Source organism: Oncorhynchus nerka, linkage group LG13 (genome assembly GCF_034236695.1).
Source record: "Oncorhynchus nerka isolate Pitt River linkage group LG13, Oner_Uvic_2.0, whole genome shotgun sequence".
Taxonomy (NCBI): Eukaryota; Metazoa; Chordata; class Actinopteri; order Salmoniformes; family Salmonidae; genus Oncorhynchus; species Oncorhynchus nerka.
Window position 1 is genome coordinate 49,739,900 of NC_088408.1, and position 21,861 is coordinate 49,761,760.

The 21,861-nt window shown below is 40.9% G+C and overlaps 1 protein-coding gene across 1 annotated transcript in view; it reads right to left on the reverse strand.

Moving 5' to 3' along the window:
- The window catches only part of asap2b (ArfGAP with SH3 domain, ankyrin repeat and PH domain 2b), a 48,597-nt gene that overhangs the window by 26,167 nt on the left and 569 nt on the right, over window positions 1-21,861 (reverse strand). Inside the window, 1 exon segment of the mRNA XM_029677255.2 lies at window positions 337-409. Within this exon segment, the coding sequence (XP_029533115.2) occupies window positions 337-409 (73 nt within the window).

The following is a 21,861-nucleotide window of genomic DNA, read 5'->3' on the forward strand; positions in this document are numbered from 1 at the left end:
TAAAGTCTATTGTAGTTTAAGAAGCATTGAGAGGTCAATGAAAACAAGAGGGTGCTGCACCAAACACTGAATGGTACAAGAGATTACTGTGCAATCTCTTGATATATACCAACATGCTGCACAACTAAAAAGCTCTGAGGTTAGCACGTAAACAAAAAAGTGTGAAACTTGAGTGGGTGTAGTGATATAAATGCTATAACAGTATACAGTATATGGAAAATGTATACCAGGACTGACTCACTGTACTTTAATGTATAATACTATAGGCCTGGCCTACTATACTGTAAAGCACAGTGTTGTACTGTACTATGCTGTGTTGTGTTGTGCTGTACTCACCCAGGCCAGAGTTGTTTATGGCCTTGACAGACTTCTTGATCTTGGAAAGTACTCCCCGGTCTACGTCTAGAGCCTAGGGGAGAGAGCACAAAGGGGAAGATCAGTAAGGCAGGTATAGAGAAAGATACTGTCACTACTCTATTTCCCTCTATACAGTATCCCTCTCTTCTCTCTCCCAGCCCACACACAAACACACACACACAATTCATAGCCCAGCCCTTAGTCACTATATGGTTGAATTTCCTTGAGATTAGAGAAGTATGGTCATGCTTGCCCTGAGCCCAGCCCTACTGTTTAGACAGTAACAACAGACATGGCAACGTGCCAGCCAAGCCCACGCCTGCCTGCTCAACCATAGTACTAATGCTATAGCGACAGGCAGCCACTAGTGTGTGTGTCCAAATAGCACCATATTCCCCATGTAGTGCACTACTTTTGATCAGGGCCCATAGGGCTCTGGTTAAACGTAGTGCACTATATAGGGAATACAGGGTGCTATTTGGGACGCATGCTCTGATATGAAGCTCAGAAACCTTAGAGAGGCTGTAGAAACAAAGGAAATGCTTTGTGGGACAACCACACTTAGGAACTGTGGAGAACAGGTGGTACAGTACTATAATGGCCTATTGAAATATAATATAGAAACACATGAATTAGGTAGATGAGCTCATTCAACTGCGAGGGCTGTCCCCGACTAGAAAAAAATCTTGACCTACCTAGAGTCGTTCTGTACATTCGACCAATTGATTGGTCGAAATGTTGAAACGTATTTTCCATATATAGACAGACACAACTTAGTGTGTTTGAATAAAACTAACTCCATACAGTGGCTTGCGAAAGTATTCACCCCCCTTTGCATTTTTCCTATTGTGTTGCTTTACAACCTGGAATTGAAATAGATTTTTGGGGGGTTTGTATTATTTCATTTGTACAACATGCCTATCACTTTGAAGATGCAAAATTTAAAAAATAGTGAAACAAACAAGAAATAAGACAAAAAAACAGAAAACTTGAGCAGGCATAACTATTCACCCCCCCCAAAGTCAATACTTTGTAGAGCCACCTTTTGCAGCAATTACAGCTGCAAGTCTCTTGGGGTATGTCTCTATAAGCTTGACATCTAGCCACTGGGATGTTTGCCATTATTCAAGGCAAAACTGCTCCAGCTCCTTAAAGTTGGATGGGTTCTGCTGGTCTACAACAATCTTTAAGTCATACCACAGATTCTCAATTGGATTGAGGTCTGGGCCTTGACTAGGCCATTCCAAGACATTTAAATGTTTCCCCTTAAACCACTCGAGTGTTGCTTTAGCAGTATGCTTATGGTCATTGTCCTGCTGTAAGGTGAACCTCTGTCCCAGTCTCAAATCTCTGGAAGACTGAACCAGGTTTCCCTCAAGAATTTCCCTGCATTTAGCGCCATGCATCATTCCTTCAATTCTGACCAGTGTCCCAGTCCTTGCTGATGAAGAACATCCCCACAGCATGATGCTGCCACCACCATGCTTCACTGTGGCGATGGTATTCTCAGGGTGATGAGAGGTGTTGGTTTTGCGCCAGCCACAGCGTTTTCCTTGATGGCCAAAATGCTACATTTTTGCCTCATCTGACCAGAGTACCTTCCTCCATATGTTTGGGGAGTCTCCCACATGCTTTTTGGTGAACACCAAATGTTTTCACTTATTTTTTTCTTTAATCAATGGCTTTTTTCTGACTACTATTCCGTAAAGCCCAGCTCTGTGGAGTGTGCGGCTTAAAGTGGTCCTATGGACAGATACTCCAATCAAGGCGGATGAATACTTTTGCAAGGCACTGTGTGCACTGAGCTTGTATGATGCTTTAAGTACACGGTTTTATTAAATAATGAAGACACACACATTATTTGAGAAAGAGCCTGACGGTCACAATGTCCTAAAAAAATATGACAGCGAGTGTCTGTGTGACTGCCGGACGTTGTCTCGCTCCCCACTGCAGCGAAAAGGCACAACAGCCCAGCAAGTGTTTATGGCCCTGTCTGTGCTGAAGCTGCCACATAATTTCAGCCATTTAGTTTCTTACTTCTTTCTGACTGAAAATCTGATTTTTTTAAACGAAAATCATTCCATATTCCCTCAACCTCTGCTCTCTTTATGTGAAACATAAACATTGCATGCACGTGACCAATTGGGCCTGACCTATAGCCTATCAATATCACATCAATAATTGGTTACAACAAACTCCGAACACAGTAATGTTGACACACAAAATGGATGCAGAAGACGTGAAAAAGAAATGGCTGAATGGTTACCGGTTGGTCAGGAAAAGGGGAAGTCAGATCTGTGGAATACATTTTACTTAGTTGTGGAAACCACTGAAGATCAAGAAAAAGGAAGGTATAGGAGCAAGCATTGCATGAGCATTATGTGTGCCAAACAGGTGCTGCTAGATCACAATATTATGATTTTTCGGACCATTTGGAACATTGTAAACAACACTAAATAAACAAGTGTTACAGAGAGTCTGTTCTAACGAAAAAAATATATACAGTTGAAGTCTGAAGTTTACATGCACCTTAGCCAAATACATTTAAACTCCGTTTTTCACAATTCCTGACATTTAATCCTAGTAACAATACCCTGTCTTAGGTCAGTTAGGATCACCACTTTATTTTAAGAATGTGAAATGTCAGAATAATAGTAGAGAGTATGAATTATTTCAGCTTTTATTTCTTTCATCACATTCCCAGTGGGTCAGAAGTTTACATGCACTCAATTAGTATTTGGTAGCATTGCCTTTAAATTGTTTAACTTGGGTCAAACGTTTCAGGTAGCCTTCCACAAGCTACCCACAATGAGTTGGATGAACTTTGGCCCATTCCTTCTGACAGAGCTGGTGTAACTGAGTCAGGTTTGTAGGCCTTCTTGCTCGCACACACTTTCTCAGTTCTGCCCACACATTTTCTATAGGATTGAGGTCAGTGCTTTGTGATGCCACTCCAATACCTTGACTTGGTTGTCCTTAATCCATTTTGCCACAGCATTGGAAGCATGCTTGTGGTCATTGTCCATTTGGAAGACCCATTTGCGACTAAGCTTTAACTTCCTGACTGATGTCTTGAGATGTTGCTTCAATATATCCACATCATTTTCTCATGATGCCATCTATTTTGTGAAGTGCACCAGTCCCTCCTGCAGCAAAGCACCCCCACAACATGATGCTGCCACCGCCATGCTTCACGGTTGGGATGGTGTTCTTGCAAGCCTCCCCCTTTTCCCTCCAAACATAATGATGGTCATTATGGCCAAACAGTTCTATTTTTGTTTCATCAGACCAGAGGACACAAATTTGTGGAGTGGTTGAAAAACGAGTTTTAATGACTCCAACCTAAGTGTATGTAAACTTCTGACTTGAACTGTATAAAGCCTTTAGTACAGCAAACTAAAAACAGTCACATATTTTCGTGAATAGTGGCTTATTTATTGTTTAGGCTGATTATTCAAAGCTCCCTTTGTTAATTAATTTCAAAACGAAAATGCTTGATTACATTTCAAAGCATTGAATGTATCGTCTGCTGTGTGACGGCATGAATGAATGAATGATTGATTGATACAGTAGCATATATATTGAACTATAGGCCTAAGTAAGTTACAGTACTAAGACTTAATAACAGCAGGCGCTCTTAGGCCTACAGCTTGATGGTGGTTAAGCAAGGCTACTATACAAAGCCTACTAATGATAAAGATATGACATATTATTATAATGATGATCGTAATAATTGTAATAATAGCAAATAAGAAGGAGATCAAGAAAAAGGAGGGTATAGGAGCGAAGGCTGTGTGCATATTATGTGTGACAAACAGGTGCTGTTAGATTACAATATCATTTTTCTGCTTGTTTGGAACAGTGTAAACAACACTAAATCAGTTATAAATAATACCAGTCTGTTCTAAAGATTTTTTAAAAAGCCTTTAATTACAGTATAGCAAAGATTAAAAACAGAAAATCTGTGAAATTGCTTTATCCGACACATAGCCATTGCATGAGGCTTGGTGCTCACGGAATCAGTAGGCTATTAAGAACAAACAGGCAACAGAAGCAAGATTTGTCTTATTTCTGTAGATATATATGGATGATTTTTAAAGCCAGGCACATTTAACAGTTAGCCTATTGATTATAGATCTAATTAAGTTTGGGTTTGCTCTCTTCTCAATTTTCTTAGACAATTATGCTAAGCACTATTCACACGGGACTAGTATTACTAGAGAACGTTGGTTATGTAAATATTACCCCAGAATGTCTGTTATTCCAGATGACGATTCGGACAAGATTGTTTTTTTCCAAACTACCCTCTGTAATTGTTCCTTTTTTCCAATAAATATGCAGTTATGACGGAAGCCTGGAGTTTTTTTTCTAGCTGTGAAGATATTCCAGGAGATAACAGGGCTGATAACTCCAGCTTGGTTTACCAAGTTTGTAAACCATACCAAACCATCTTTGGTATAGTGTCGTCATAATATTAGATCATAATCATTATAATATTTTAGCGATCCGCAGTAGGCGTCCTAAATAGGCCTTCAGGTGTGAGCTAAACAGTGCACTTGTACTTGAGATGAGTTTTAAGGCTATGGATGCGAAAGTGAACAAATCATTTCGATCTATTAACAGCAAGGGTTACATTAAATAGGCACAATATTTTTTACTGATACATTTGGCAATATTCAATTCATATGCACAAAGCATATGAACAAAAGCATTCACTTACAGCATATGACACCATAGTACCCTCCAAACTCGTCGTTAAGCTTGAGATCCTGGGTCTCGACCCCGCCCTGTGCAACTGGGTCCTGGACTTTCTGACGGGCCGCCCCCAGGTGGTGAGGGTAGGAAACAACATCTCCACCCCACTGATCCTCAACACTAGGGCCCCACAGGGGTGCGTTCTCAGCCCTCTCCTGCACTCCTTGTTCACCCATGACTGCATGGCCATGCACGCCTCCAACTCAATCATCAAGTTTGCAGACAACACCACGGTGGTAGGCTTGATTACCAACAACGACGAGACGGCCTGCAGGGAGGAGGTGAGGGCCCTCAGAGTGTGGTGTCAGAAAAATAACCTCACACTCAATGTCAACAAAACAAAGGAGATGATTGTGGACTTCAGGAAACAGCAGAGGGAGCATCCCCCTATTCACATCGACGGAACAGTAGTGAAGAAGGTGGAAAGTTTTAAGTTCCTGGGCGTACACATCACGGACAAACTGAAATGGTCCACCCACACAGACAGCGTGGGGAAGAAGGCGCAACAGCGCCTCTTCAACCTCAGGAGGCTGAAGAAATTTGGCTTGCAGCCTAAAAACAGAGAGCATCCTGTTGGGCTGTATCACCGCCTGGTACAGCAACTGCTCCGCCCACAACCGTAAGGCTCTCCAGAGGGTAGTGAGGTCTGCACAACGTATCACCGGGGGTAAGCTACCTGCCCTCCAGGACACCTACACCACCCGATGTCACAGGAAGGCCAAAAAGATCATCAAGGACAACAACCACCTGAGACACTGCCTATTCACTCCACTATCATTCAGAAGGCGAGGTCAGTACAGGTGCATCAAAGCTGAGAGAGAGAGACTGAAAAACAGCTTCTATCTCAAGGCCATCAGAGTGATAAACAGCCATCACTAACATTGAGTGGCTGCTGCCAACATACTGACATACTAGCCACTTTAATAATTAAAAATAGGATGTAATAAATGTATCACTAGTCACTTTAAACAATGCCACTTTACATAATGTTTACATACCCTACATTACTCATCTCATATGTATGTACTGTACTCTATACCATCTACTGCATCTTGCCTATGCCGTTTGGCCATCGCTCATCCATATATTTATATGTACATATTCTTATTCATTCCTTTACACTTGTGTGTATAAGGTAGTTGTTGTGAAATTGTTAGATTACTTGTTAGATATTACTGCACGTCGGAGCTAGAAGCACAAGCACTTCGCTACACTCGCATTAACATCTGCTAACCATGTGTATTTGACCAATAACATTTGATTTGAAAGTTGATAAATGTTGGCCCTTCATATATAGGCTATGCGCAGTACTTTGTTCAATGTATCTAATCAGTTATTGTTTCCTTGCTCAAATTGTGAGCCACACCACATTTCTCTCAAAACACAGGGATTACGATTCGCACGGGACTAGTACTTTCAGAGGACCTTGGAGTTCGCCAAACAGTAGGTTATTCTGGCTGGAATTTTTAAACTCCTTCCATGTACAAATTACTGCCATGGCAAATTCGGATGGGACTAAAATGACCGATGTAGTGTTTTGTGTTTGTGCACATAATTACATTACCCGACCTCCCCCAGCTAAACTAATCCCGTCCGAATAGGGCTGAAGGCAAGGGATATTTCCTCGTCTCTGCTGCCTCTGCCACATTGTTCTCAATCCCAATGTGCTGGTTAACTTAGCTATTATGCACATAGCAACATAAGGAAAGGTGCCAATTCTACGGTGCACTGAATATTATGTTTCAGAGCCGCGGGCAGCGACCACATCCAGGGCGTGAGAAAGCGCATTTGTTATCAAATAATATTATATTTGTTTGTGTTGCACCATTATTTTTTACATAACACAACCATATGCAATATCAGTATCACATGTTTTAGAGTGATGGACTGTGCCATCCCTGTGGCCTCCGCAATGGGTCAGTCCACTGAGACAGGTGCAAATCAGACAGGTGTCTTGTGCACCATGAACAAAACAAAATGGTGACTGCTCGACTAAAGAAATCTCGGTCGACCAATAGCCTATTGAACAAACAATCAACCGGTCGACGAAATGGGGTCAGCCCTACGACTGACCCATTTTTCTCATTCCTGTGTGAATTTATATGTACAGTAATTACTAAGTTATATATTCTTGGGTGGATACACAAACAACATGAAAGGGACTTTTATAAACCAGAATAAAGAAGGGGATATTCCCAGTTTCCAACAGTTCAGTTCTCACAGCAAGGATAGGATTCTCCCCTTCAATTAGCCATTTTCATGGTTTAGTTCCTCCTCTCAATGCCATTTGCTCATAATTTTAAAGAGGCATATCACGATCCCCTGTCCGAGATTAATCACTGTACAAACTCTAAATTCTGATGACTGTGTATGCTGGGGACACTGAAATCTGCTCATGAAGCTATACATGTAGCCTACAGTCATCATCACATGTAGCTTTGGTTGACTCTACCTCTGAGTCACAGCACATCACAGTAGCAGTGCAGGTGGCTGTCTGGAGGCCCCCAACTGACAGACCTGATGAGACTGTTGTGTCAAAAGCATCTCCTTGAATCAATGTCTTAGATCCTCTGTACACTGTCATGCAGACCCAAACCAAATTCCGCTGGCTCTGATATTTTTTTAGTCCACATTGCCGGTTCTAGAAACTATGGTGGATGAGTAACCAGGTTAGCTCAGTACAGTTTGGTTTGCCTCAGTTGAACTCAATAGTGTAAAAACCAATTTAAAATGGTCAACTTACAGTACCAGTCAAAAGTTTGGACACACCGACTTATTCAAGGGTTTTTCTTTATTTGTACTATTTTATACGTTGTCGAATAACAGTGAAGACATCAAAACTATGAAATAACACATATGGAATCATATAGTAACCTAAAAAGTGTTAAACAAATCAAAATATATTTTATTTTTTAGATTCTTCAAAGTAGCCACCCTTTGCCTTGATGACAGCTTTGCACACTCTTGGCATTCTCTCAACCAGCTTCACCTGGAATGTTTTTCCAACAGTCCTGAAGGAGTTCCCACATATGCTGAGCACTTGCTGCCTGCTGTTTCTTCACTCTGCGGTCCAACTCATGGCAAACTATCTCAATTGGGTTGAGGTCAGGTGATTGTGGAGGCCAGGTCATCTGATGCAGCACTTCATCACTCTCCTTCCTGGTCAAATAGCCCTTACGCAGCCTGGGGGTGTGTTGGGTCATTGTCCCGTTGAAAACAAATGATAGTCCCACAATGCACAAACCAGGTGGGATGGCGTATCGCTGCAGAATGCTGTGGTAGTCATGCTGGTTAAGTGTGCCTTGAATTCTAAATAAATCACTGACAGTGTCACCAGCAAAGCACCCCCACACATCACACCTCCTCCTCCTCCATGCTTCACGGTGGGAACCACACACACTATTCTGTGCCTCACAAAGACAATGCGGTTGGAACCAAAAATCTCAAATTTGGACTCAACGGACCAAACAACAGATTCCCACTGTTTGCTCGTGTGTATTGGCCCAAGCAAGTGTCTTCTTATTATTAGTGTCCTTTAGTAGTGGTTTCTTTGCAGAAATTCGACCATGAAGGTCTGATTTACACAGTCTCCTCTGAACAGTTGATGTTGAGATGTGTCTGTTGCTTTAACTCCGTGAAGCATTTATTTGGGCTGCATTCTCTGAGGCTGGTAACTCTAATAAACGTATCCTCTGCAGCAAAGGTAACTCTGAGGCTTCCTTTCCTGTGGTGGTCCTCATGAGAGCCAGTTTCATCATAGAGCCTGATGGCCTTTGCGATGGCACTTGAAGAATCTTTCCAAGTTCTTGACACTTTCTGGATTGCCTGACCTTCATGTCTTAAAGTAATGATAGACTGTTGTTTTTCTTTGCTTATTTGAGCTGTTATTGCCATAATATGTACTTGGTCTACTACCAAATAGGGCTATCTTCTGTATACCAACCCTACCTTGTCACAACACAACTGATTGGCTCAAACACATTAAGAAGGAAAGATATTCCACAAATTATCAAGGCACACCTGTTAACCTCTTCAACCTATGGGGGCGCTGTGTCATTATTGGATAAAAAGACGTGCCCGTTTTAAGCGCAATATTTTGTCACGAAAAGATGCTCGACTATGCATGGAATTGACAGCCTTGGAAAGACAAAACTCTGACGTCTCCAAAACTGCAAAGATATTATCTGTGAGTGCCCCAGAACTAATGCAACAGGCGAAACCAAGATGAAGTTTCATACAGGAAATGCCCCAGATTCTGAAGGCGCTGTGTTCCAATGTCTCCTCATATGGCTGTGAATGCGCCAGGAATGAGCCCGCGCTTTCTGTCTATTCCCCGAGGTGTCTGCAGCATTGTGACGTGTTTGTAGGCATATCATTGGAAGATTGACCATAAGAGACTACATTTACCTGGTGTCCCGCCCGGTGTCCTGTGTGCGTAATCTGTAGGTCCATGCACGTTCCATTTCTTCAGAAGAGAAAGTAAAAATCCATCGTGGCAGTTATCGTCGATAGATATGTGAAAAACACTTTGAGGATTGATTCTATCGGTTTGCCATGTTTCTGTCGATATTATGGAGTTAATTTGGAAAAAAGTTTGCGTTTTAATGACTTATTATTATTATTTTTTCGTTACCCAAACGTGATGAACAAAACGGAGCGATTAGTCGACACAAATAATATTTTTTGTAAAAACAGAACATTTGCTATCTAACAGAGTCTCCTCATTGAAAACATCTGAAGTTCTTCAAAGGTAAATGATTTTATTTGAATTCTTTTCTGGTTTTTGTGGAAAATGTTGCATGCTGAAATAGAGGCATAATCCAATGCTAGGCTAATACTAATACTAATACTGTTACACAAATGCTTGTTTAGCTATGGTTCAAAAGCATATTTTGAAAATCTGAGATGACAGTGTTGTTAACAAAAGGCTAAGCTTGAGAGCAAATAGATTAATTTCATTTAATTTGCGATTTTCATGAATAGTTAACGTTGTGTTATGCTAATGAGCTTGCGGATAGATTTACACAATCCTGGATACAGGTTTTTTGTCGTAGCTAAACGTGATGCAGAAAACGGAGCGATTTGTCCTAAACAAATAATCTTTCAGGAAAAACTGAACATTTGCTATCTGAGAGTCTCCTCATTGAAAACATCCGAAGTTCTTCAAAGGTAAATTATTTTATTTGAATGCTTTTTATGGTTTTTGTAAAAATGTTGCCTGCTGAATGCTAACGCTAAATGCTACGCTAAATGCTACATTAGCTATCAATACTGTTACACAAATGCTTGTTTTGCAATGGTTGAGAAGCATATTTTGAAAATCTGAGATGACAGTGTTGTTAACAAAAGGCTAAGCTTGAGAGCAAATAGATTAATTTCATTTCATTTGCGATTTTCATGAATAGTTAACGTTGCGTTATGGTAATGAGCTTGAGGCTGTAGTCACGATACCGGATCCGGGATGGCTCGACACAAGAAGTTAATTGAAATGGATTCCAGGTGACTATCTCATGAAGCTGGTTGAGAGAATGCCAAGAGTGTGCAAAGCTGTCATCAAGACAAAGGTTGGCTACTTTGAAGAATCTCAAATCTCAAATATATTTGTTTAACATTTTTTGGTTACTACATGATTCCATATGTTTTATTTAATAGTTTTGATGTATTCACTATTATTGTACAATATAGAAAATAGTACACATAAAGAAAAACTCTGGAATGAGTAGGTGTGTCCAAACTTTTGACTGGTACTGTACATGCAGGAATGCACACTTGAAAACAAATAGCCTTCTGGTTTTCCCACAGCCCCAGCAGCCCAATGGACTGGCTCACCCAGCCCAGGAAGGCATAGGAGCGAGCAAGCTGGGACAGGCTGGGCAGTCAGAGAGAGGGAGGATAAAAAGAAAGCGAAAGAAAGATTACATTCTAGGACAGTTGCAGCAGCCCAACATCAGTCCAGGCCCCAGGGACTATCCCAGGATGCAGCAGTGATGTACAGTACAGGTAGCCACACAGCCAGGTCTGAGCTAGACTAGATAGATTAAATAGTGATCCACCACACACCATAGCTCTGGTCCAGGGTGTTACATGCAGCTTGCTGATACTGACACAGCCCGTCTGATTGGCAAACATACTAAACTAAACTAAATAAAAATATACTACACTATGAAACAAAGATGATTTATATAAAGAATATAATAAAAAGCTTTGGGGCACCTTAAATTAATTTTTTGGGGAAAAAGCCAACTCGGCTCCTTCGTTTATTGAATCAGATGGCTCATTCATCACAAAGCCCAATGATATTCCAAACTACTTTAATCACTTTTTCATTGGCAAGATTAGTAAATTTAGGGATGACATGCCAGGAACAAACCCTGACACTAAACATCCAAGTATATCGAACCCAATTATGAAAGACAAGAATTGTGCTTTGAATTCCGTAAAGTCTGTGTGGAAGAGGTGAAAAATTATTGTTGTCTATCAACAATGACAAGCCACCAGGGTCTGACAATCTAGATGGAAAATTACTGAGGATTATAGCAGATGATATTGCCACTCCTATTTGCCACATCTTCAATTTAAGCCTACTAGAGAGCGTTTGCCCTCAGGCCTGGAGGGAAGTTAAAGTCATTCCGCTACCCAAGATAGTAATGCCCCCTTTACTGGCTCAAATAGCCAAACAATCAGCCTGTTACCAACCCGTAGTAAACTTCTCGAAAAAATTGTGTTTGACCAGATACAATGCTATTTCACAGTAAACAAATTGAAAACAGAATTTCAGCATGCTTATAGGGAAGGACACTCAACAAGCACAGCACTTACACAAATGACTGATGATTGGTTGAGATGAATTGATGATAAAATGATTGTGGGGGCTGTCTTGTTAGACTTCAGTGCAGCTTTTGACATTATTGATCATAGTATACTGCTGGAAAAATGTATGTGTTATGGCATTACACCCCCTGCAATAATGTGGATAAAGAGTTACTTTGTCACGATCGTTTAGAGATGGATTGGACCAAGGTGCAGCGTTGTAGGCGTACATTTACTTCTATTTAAATGACACCAAAAATAAATAAATAATACAAAAACGAACGTAAAGCTACATGCAGTGCAGAAAGCAACTACACACAAACAAGATTCCACAAACTAAAGGTGGAAAAAAGGCTGCCTAAGTATGATCCCCAATCAGAGACAACGATAGACAGCTGCCTCTGATTGGGAACCATACCCGACCAGCAAAGAAATAGAAAAACTAGAATGCCCACCCAAATCACACCCCGACCTAACCAAATAGAGAAATAAAAAGGCTCTCTAAGGTCAGGGCGTGACACACTTGTCTAACAGAACACAGATGTTGTTCTTTAATGGAAGCCTATCAAATATAATCCAGTTAGATTCAGGAATTCCCCAGGGTAGCTGTTTAGGCCCCTTGCTTTTTTCCAATTTTTACTAACATCATGCCACTGACTGAGTAAAAAAGCCAGAGTTTCTATGCATGCGGATGACTCAACACTATACACAACTAGAGGTCGACCGATTACTCGGAATGGCCGATTAATTAGAGCCGATTTCAAGTTTTCATAACAATTGGAAATCGGTAATTTTGGACACCGATTTTGAAGATTTTTTTTTTTTTTACACCTTTATGTAATCTTTATTTAACTAGGCAAATCAGTTAAGAACACATTCTTATTTTCAATGACGGCCTAGGAACAGTGGGTTAATTAACTGCCTTGTTCAGGGGCAGAACGACAGATTTTTACCTTGTCAGCTCAGGGATTCAATGTTGCAACCTTACGGTTAACTAGTCCAACGGTCTAACCACCTGCCTCACAAGGAGCCCGTCTGTTACGCGAATACAGTAAGAAGGCAAGGTAAGTTGCTAGCTAGCATTAAACTTAATCAATCATAATCACTAGTTATAACTACACATGGTTGATGATATTACTAGTTTATCTAGCGTGTCCTGCGTTGCATATAATCGATGCAGTGCGCATTCGCGAAAAAGGACTGTCGTTGCTCTAACTTGTACCTAACCATAAACACCAATGCCTTTCTTAAAATCAATACACAGAAGTATATATTTTTAAACCTGCATATTTAGCTAAAAGAAATCCAGGTCAACAGGCAATATTAACCAGGTGAAATTGTGCCACTTCTCTTACGTTCATTGCACACAGAGTCAGGGTATATGCAACAGTTTGGGCCGCCTGGCTCATTGCAAACTAATTTGCCAGAATTGTACGTAATTATGACATAACATTGAAGGTTGTGCAATGTAACAGGAATATTTAGACTGATGGATGCCACCCGTTAGATAAAATACAGAACGGTTCCGTATTTCACTGAAAGAATAAACGTCTTGTTTTCGAGATGATAGTTTCCGGATTCGACCATATTAATGACCTAAGGCTCGCATTTCTGTGTGTTATTATGTTATAATTAAGTCTATGATTTGATAGAGCAGTCTGACTGAGTGATGGTAGGCACCAACAGGCTCATAAGCATTCATTCAATCAGCACTTTTGTGCGTTTTTCCAGCAGCTCTGCTGTTTATGACTTCAAGCCTATCAACTCCCGAGATTAGGCTGATGTAACGATGTGATGTGAAATGGCTAGCTAGTTAGCGGGATGCGCGCTAATGGCATTTCAAACGTCACTCGCTCTGAGACTTGGAGTAGTTGTTCCCCTTGCTCTGCATGGATAACGCTGCTTCGAGGGTGGCTGTTTTCGTTGTGTTCCTGGTTCGAGCCCAGGTAGGAGCGAGGAGAGGTACGGAAGCTATACTGTTACACTGGCAATACTAAAGTGCCTATAAGAACATCCAATAGTCAAAGGTATATGAAATAAAAATGGTATAAAGAGAAATAGTCCTATAATTCCTATAATAACTACAACCTAAAACTTCTTTACTGGGAATATTGAAGACTCATGTTAAAAGGAACCACCAGCTTTCATATGTTCTCATGTTCTGAGCAAGGAACTTAAACGTATTGCACTTTTACTTGCACATATTGTAACGGTTTTCTGTATGTGAAGGAGAGTCAGACCAAAATGCGGCGTGGCTATTGCGATCCATGTTTAATGAAACAAAGTAAACACGAATCAAATACAAAAACGTACCACGAAAACCGAAACAGCCTAATACTGGTGCAAAGTAACACAGAGACAGTAACAAGGACAATCACCCACAAAACCCAACACCAAACAGGCTACCTAAATATGGTTCCCAATCAGAGACAATGACGAACACCTGCCTCTGATTGAAAACCATATCAGGCCAAACATAGAACTAGACAAACTAGACATGTAACATAGAATGCCCACTCAGCTCACACCCTGACCAACCAAAACATAGAAACATACAAAGCAAACTATGGTCAGGGTGTGACACATATTGCACTTTTACTTTCTTCTCCAACACTTTATTTTTGCATTATTTAAACCAAATTGAAAATGTTTCATTATTTATTTCAGGCTAAATTGATTTTATAGATGTATTATATTAAGTTAAAATAAGTGTTCATTCAGTATTGTTGTAATTGTCATTATTACAAATACATTTTAAAAATCGTCCGATTAATCGGTATCGGCATTTTTTGGTCCGACAAATAATCGGTATCGGTATCGGCGTTGAAAAATCAGAATCGGTCGACCTCTATACACAACAGCTACTACAGCGACTCAAATGACTGCAACACTCAACAAAGAGCTGCAGTTCGTTTCAGAGTGGGTAGAAAGTAATAAGTTAGTCCTAAATATTTCCAAAACTAAAAGCATTGTATTTGGAACAAAACACTCACTAAACCCTAAACCTCAACTAAATCTTGTAATAAATAATGTAGAAATAATGTAGAAATATGTATATAGTTAATTCATGCGTACTGTGTGTGTGTGTGTTGAGATGACTAAACTGCTTGGAGTAACCCTAGATTGTTAACTGTCATGGTTAAAACATAATGATGCAGTAGTAGCTAAGATAGGGAGAAGTCTGTCTATAATAAAGCGATGCTCTGCCTTCTTATCAACACTATCAACAAGGAAGGTCCTACAGGCCCTAGTTTTGTCAAACCTTGACTACTGTTCAGTTGTGTGGTCAGGTGCCACAAAAAAGGACTTAGGAAAATTTCAATTGGCCCAGAACAGGGCAGCACGGCTGACCCTTGGATGTACACAGAGAGCTAATATTAATAATATGCATGTCAATATCTCCTGGCTGAAAGTGGAGGAGAGATTGACTTAATCACTACTTTTATTTATGAGAGGTATTGACATGTTGAATGCACCGAGCTGTCTGTCTTTCTAAACTACTGGCACACAGCTACTGGCACACAGCTCGGACACCCATGCATACCCCACAAGATATGCCACAAGAGGTCTCTTCACAGTCCCCAAGTCCAGAACAGACTATGGGAGGCACACAGTACTCCATTGAGCCATGACTACATGGAACGCTATTCCACATCAAGTAACTGACACAAGAAGTAAAATTAGATTTAAAAAACAGATAAAAAACACCTTATGGAACAGCGTGGACTGTGAAGCAACACAAACATTGGCACAGACACGCACGCACGCACACACACACACTAGACTACTGCAACACCGTTTCCCCTTCCATAGCCCCTTACATTGGTGCCACAAAATGATGATGTACAAATTCACAAAAAAAACGTGTTCTGTTTTTGGATATTGATTAGCAGAAATGACAAAATATGTGTTTTTAGTTTGGATTATTTGTTTGCAATATGTGATCAATAGGCTAAGATCGCTTCATAAACGGTTTATTCCATTGTGGCGTTTGAATAGTGTGAGAAGTTGACAACATATTTGCTAAGAATCACAACATAGGGTACAAAATCTTTTCTAGCTCTTAAAGGGGCAGTAGCCTACATTGGAAGTACAATTTTCAATTGCATAGCATTAGAGACACGCCCCCCTCAGAGAGAGTGACACAGCTGCATGTGAGCTTTTTTTTACAAAAGGATAGATTTGGAGTTAGATAAACTTGGATTTTTCAGCAGGTACATGTGCAGGATGCTACCCTCCACAGCATGGCCTTCGCTCCAGATCAAAACTTCAAACCTACAACCTAATTTTGACCAAAATTAACTGAAGAGATAACTGCTTCCAAGGTTTTTCTTTTTTCCAAGCTATATGGAGGGTGTTCTAGCAAAGAGACCTGAGGACACCATCCAACCTGGAACTGAGTGAGTAGTGTTCGGTCTGATACTATTTTGAAAGCCAAGAAGAAAAAGAAAAAAGGAAAAGAAAGTATATTACAATGATATATTTTATTTTATGGGGACTGAATGCTGAGTTAAGGCTCCCAGGCTTGCAAGGACAGACCAGATACAAATTCAATTAGCACTAAGGTGTGAAGTAAAGGGCGCTGAGGCATTTGGGCCAAACAAGTGGCAGGAGTCTTTGAAGCATCCTCTGAAGCCCCCTCCTGCTGTCCTCCATCAGCACCGGACTGTACCCTAAGCTCTCTCCTGGTCCCCTACACCAAGTCTGAATTTGTCCTCCTTGGTGACCTAAACTGGGACATGCTTAAACCACCTGACCAAGTCCTAAAGCAATGGGACTCCCTAAATCTTTATCAGATTATTACCAATCCCACAAAGTATGACTCCAAACACCCAGAAAATGCTCCTCTCCTCGATGTTAACCTCACAAATAATCCTGATAGGTATCAGTCTGGTGTTTTCTGTAGTGACCTTAGTGATCACTGTTTTACAGTCTGTGTTCATAATGGCTGCTCAGTGAAATTACCTGTCCTGATTTGTCATAGACTCTTGCTAAAAAACTTTAATGAGCAAGCTATCCTTCATGAACTGGCCTCTGTAAAATGGTATAGAATCAGCTTGATTCCCACTGTCAGAGACGCTTGGACCTTCTTTTTTGATATTTTCAGTGGTATTGTTAACAAACACGGTCCCATAAAGAAAATGAGAATTAAAATCAGGTTCAGCCCCTAGACCATGTTCTTGCAGATTTACTCCACCTCAAGAATTGCATTTGGCGAAAGGCTCAGCAAACGCATACTCAGGCTGACTGGCAATCATTCAGGCAAATGAAACATTCGGTGGGGCAAAAACGTATTTAGTCAGCCACCAATTGTGCAAGTTCTCCCAATTAAAAAGATGAGAGACCCCTGTACACTTCAACTATGACAGACAAAATGAGAAGAAAAAAATCCAGAAAATCACATTGTAGGATTTTTAATGAATTTATTTGTTGTTGTTATGTTGTGTTGCTACCATGCTGTGTTGTCATGTGTTGCTGCCTTGCTAAATTGTTGTGTTTAGGTCTGTCTTTATGTAGTGTTACCAGTAATATTTACATAGTATCCTCTGATTGCAATTATTATGTCAATTTTTTAAATTTTATTTTACACTCCTTTTTCTCCCCAATTTAGATCTTGTCTCATCGCTGCAACTCCCCAACAGGCTCGAGAGAGAGAGAGAGAGAGAGAGAGAGAGAGAGAGAGAGAGAGAGAGAGAGGCAAAGGTGGAGTCATGCGTCCTCTGAAACATGACCAGCCTAATCCAGCTCCCTAACACTCGCAGTTTAACTCGGAAGCCAGCCACACACCAATGTGTCGGAATAAACACCGTTCAACTGGCGAACGGGATCAGCCCGCTACCCAGCTCACCTCAAGGATTCCCATTCTTCTCTGCAGATCCTCTCAAACTCTGTCAGGTTGGATGGGGAGCGTTGCTGCACAGCTATTTTCAGGTCTCTCCAGAGATGTTCTATCGGGACAAAATCCGGACTCTGGCTGGGCCACTTAAGGACATTCAGAGACTTGTCCTGAAGCCACTCCTGCGTTGTCTTGGCTGTGTGTTTAGGGTCATTGTCCTATTGGAAGGTGAACCTTAGCCCCAGTCTGAGGTCCTGAGCACTCTGGAGCAGGTTTTCATCAATGATCTCTCTGTACTTTGCTTTGTTCATCTTTCTCTCGATCCTGACTAGTCTCCCAGTCCCTGCCACTGAAGGTTTCCTCCAGTCGTGACGCTTGGGATTCAGGTCAGAGTGCAATCTTGGTTTCATCTGACCAGAGAATCTTGTTTCTCATGGTCTGAGAATCTTTTGTTGCCTTTAGGCAAACTCCAAGCGAGCTGTCATGTGCCTTTTACTGAGGAGTGGGTTCTGTCTGGCCACTCTACCATAAAGGCCTGATTGGTGGAGTGCTGCAGAGATGGCTGTCCTTCTGGAAGGTTCTCCCATCTCCACAGAGGAGCTATCGGGTTCTTGGTCACCTGACCAAGCCCCATCCCCCCTGATTGTTCAGTTGAAGAAACGATGATCAATGGAAACAGGATGCACCTGAGCTCAATTTCGAGTCTCATAGCAAATGGTCTGAATACTTATGTAAATAAGGTATTTCTGTTTTTGTATTTATAAATTAGCAAAAATTCCTAAAAAACTATTTTAATTTTGTCATTATGGGGTATTGTGTGTAGATTGATTAGGATTTATTTTTATTTAATCAGTTTAGAATAAGGCTGTATGTAACAAAATGTGGAAAAAGTCAAGGGGTCTGAATACTTTCCGAAGGCACCGTAGGTATATGGTATATCTAGCTGTCTGACATCACATTCTGATTGAATGGTAAAAACCCACAGTGCATTGAGTGAATGTTGGAAATCGATCTTAGTTATTTTCTAAACATATTAATGGGAATGCAAAGAGGACTTGGACCAAAAACATTGGTGAAGTGAACTGGCAAAAAACTTGAGTCCTCATTCAAAGGTAAGGACAGTGTGAATACAAAGAGAACTGAGATATATATTTATTTATTTTTACCCCAGAGTTCACTTTAAAGAGGACTACAGTTGAAGTCGGAAGTTTACATACACTTAGGGTGGAGTCATTAAAACTAGTTTTTCAACCACTTCACACATTTCTTGTTAACAAACTATAGTTTTGCAAGTATGTTAGTACATCTACTTTGTGCATGACACAAGTCATTTTTCCAACAATTGACTACAGACAGATTATTTAACTTATAATTCACTGTATCACAATTCCAGTGGGTCAGAAGTTTACATACACTAAGTTGACTACGCCTTTGAACAGCTTGGAAATTTCCAGAAAATGATGTCATGGCTTTAGAAGCTTCTGATAGGCTAATTGACATAATTTGAGTCAATTGGAGGTGCACCTGTGGATGTATTTCAAGGACTACCTTTCAACTCAGTGCCTCTTTGCTTGACATCATAGGAAAATCAAAAGAAATGAGCCAAGACCTCAGAAAAAAAATGGTAGACCTCCACAAGTCTGGTTCATCCTTGGGAGCAATTTCCAAATGCCTGAAGGTACCACGTTCATCTGTACAAACAATAGTGCGCAAGTATAAACACCATGGGACCACAAAGCCGTCATTTCGCTCAGGAAGGAGACACATTCTGTCTCCTAGAGATTAACTTTGGTGCGAAAAGGATCTTGTTAAGATGCTGGAGGAAACAGGTACAAATGTATCTATATCCACAGTAAAACGAGTCCTATATCGACATAACCTGAAAGGCCGCTCAGCAAGGAAGAAGCCATTGCTCCAAAACCGCCCAAAAAAAGCCAGACTACAGTTTGCAACTGCACATGGGGACAAAGATCGTACTTTTTGGAGAAATGTCCTCTGGTCTGATGAAACAAAAATAGAACTGTTTGGCCATAATGACCATCGTTATGTTTGGAGGAAAAATGGGGAGGCTTGCAAGTCGAAGAACACCATCCCAATCGTGAAGCCCGTTGTGGGGGTGCTTTGCTGCAGGAGGGACTGGTGCACTTCACAAAATAGATCGCATCATGAGCGAGGAAAATTATGTGGATATATTGAAGCAACATCTCAAGACATCATTTAGGAAATTAAAACTTGGTCTCAAATGGATCTTCCAAGTGGACCAAAACAACTTTCAAAGTTGTGGCAAAATGGCTTAAGAACAATAAAGTCAAGGTATTGGAGTGGCCATCACAAAGCCCTGACCTCAATCATAAAGAACATTTGTGGGCAGAACTGAAAAAGCGTGTGCGAGCAAGGAGTCCTTACAAACCTGACTCAGTTACACCAGCTCTGTCAGGAGGAATGGGCCAAAATTCGCCCAACTTATTGTGGGAAGCTTGTGGAAGGCTACCCGAAACAATTTAAAGGCAATGCTACCAAATACTATTTGAGTGTATGTACACTTCTGACCCACTGGGGATGTGATGAAAGAAATAAAGCTGAAATAAATAATTATTTCTACTATTATTTCACATTCTTAAAATAAAGTGGTGATTGTACCTGACATAAAACAGGGAATATTTACTTGGATTAAATGTCAGGAATTGTGAAATACCGAGTTTGAATGTATTTGGCTAAGGTGTATGTAAACTTCCGACTTCAACTGTATATGTGAAAACAATCTGTGGCTCCCTGGAACAGAGCTTACCCACCACACATCACAAAGAAGCAACAGCATGACACTCCAGTCCACAGCGATACTGTCCTCAACAGGCAGGCAGCCACAGAAGGCTACAAGCAGATGATAACAGGCAGCCACAGTGGGCTGCTACAGGCAATGTCAGGCAGACAAGAGGAACTGGAAAGGGGAGTGCTGCCTGTCAGTCGACTTGATGTAATGATCGCCATTACTGCTGCCTGCCGGCTGTGTGTTCTGGACGTTTGTGTCAATTTATCAACGTGAGTGTAACATGTGTGTGTGTGTGTATGCATTTGTGTGTCCAACTTGATAAACACAGTGCGTTCACTGTCAACTGTGAAATCTAATGGGGGGAAAGGGGAAGCTAAAGACTGGCATTCTGTTTCAGACTATCAGTTGTGAAACAGGGAAAGTCATTGCAATACAACACTTTGTTTTGACAAGATTACACTTCATGTAACACTTACAAGTGTTCTCTAGTCAGCTCTCCTCATGTGGTATATTCTGTATGCAACACTGTACACATATCAGCAGATCCTCTCATAGGGCTATGTGTGTGTGACTTCCTCCATTGCGCAAAAACAGTTTGCTCTAAAATGGATAGGGCCTACACTATAACAATCCAGTGATTCATACAGCCTCCCCAAAGGCCAGTAGCGTATCTGTGGCATTGACAGACCATGTTCTTATTACCAGCCTGGCTTGGGGCAACAGCACATCTCCAGAGAGCATTCAGGAGCAGATCTGGATGCCAACAGATGCCAGGGATGCCATAGAAGTACCCATCGTGATCTACCGTGCATGACAATAGGCCTAATGCGAACACAAGGTTTATGTCTCAAACGGCATACTATTCCCTTTATAGTGCACTCATTAGACCAGAGCCATAGCAGTGCCATTTGGGATATATCAAGGAAATCCAATTCCAATGATATGGAAGTGTGAAGGACCCACTGTGTATTAAAGGTGTGGTACTACTATTCAAGTTTGTAAAGGGCTCAAGCCTCAACGTGGGAAGTGTCCACACACTGTTTTCAAAGTGAAACTGCCTCATAGGCAGTAGGCTAACAGATAAGATAGATTCCTCACAACGGGGTAAAGCATTTTTGCATGATGTCATAGTAGCCTACAGTAATTACATCTTTACAAAGGAATGTTCAACTACATTTTCGGTATATAGATTTGTAATTAGAATTGGGTCCGAATTAAATAGCCTATAAACTTTTGCGTTTTATGAGCACTTGTTGGACACTTTTGGGGAATAAGAAAGCAGGATAAGAAAAAAATGATTTGACTTCTCAGAGGTCTTTTTCCGTTCCTCTTT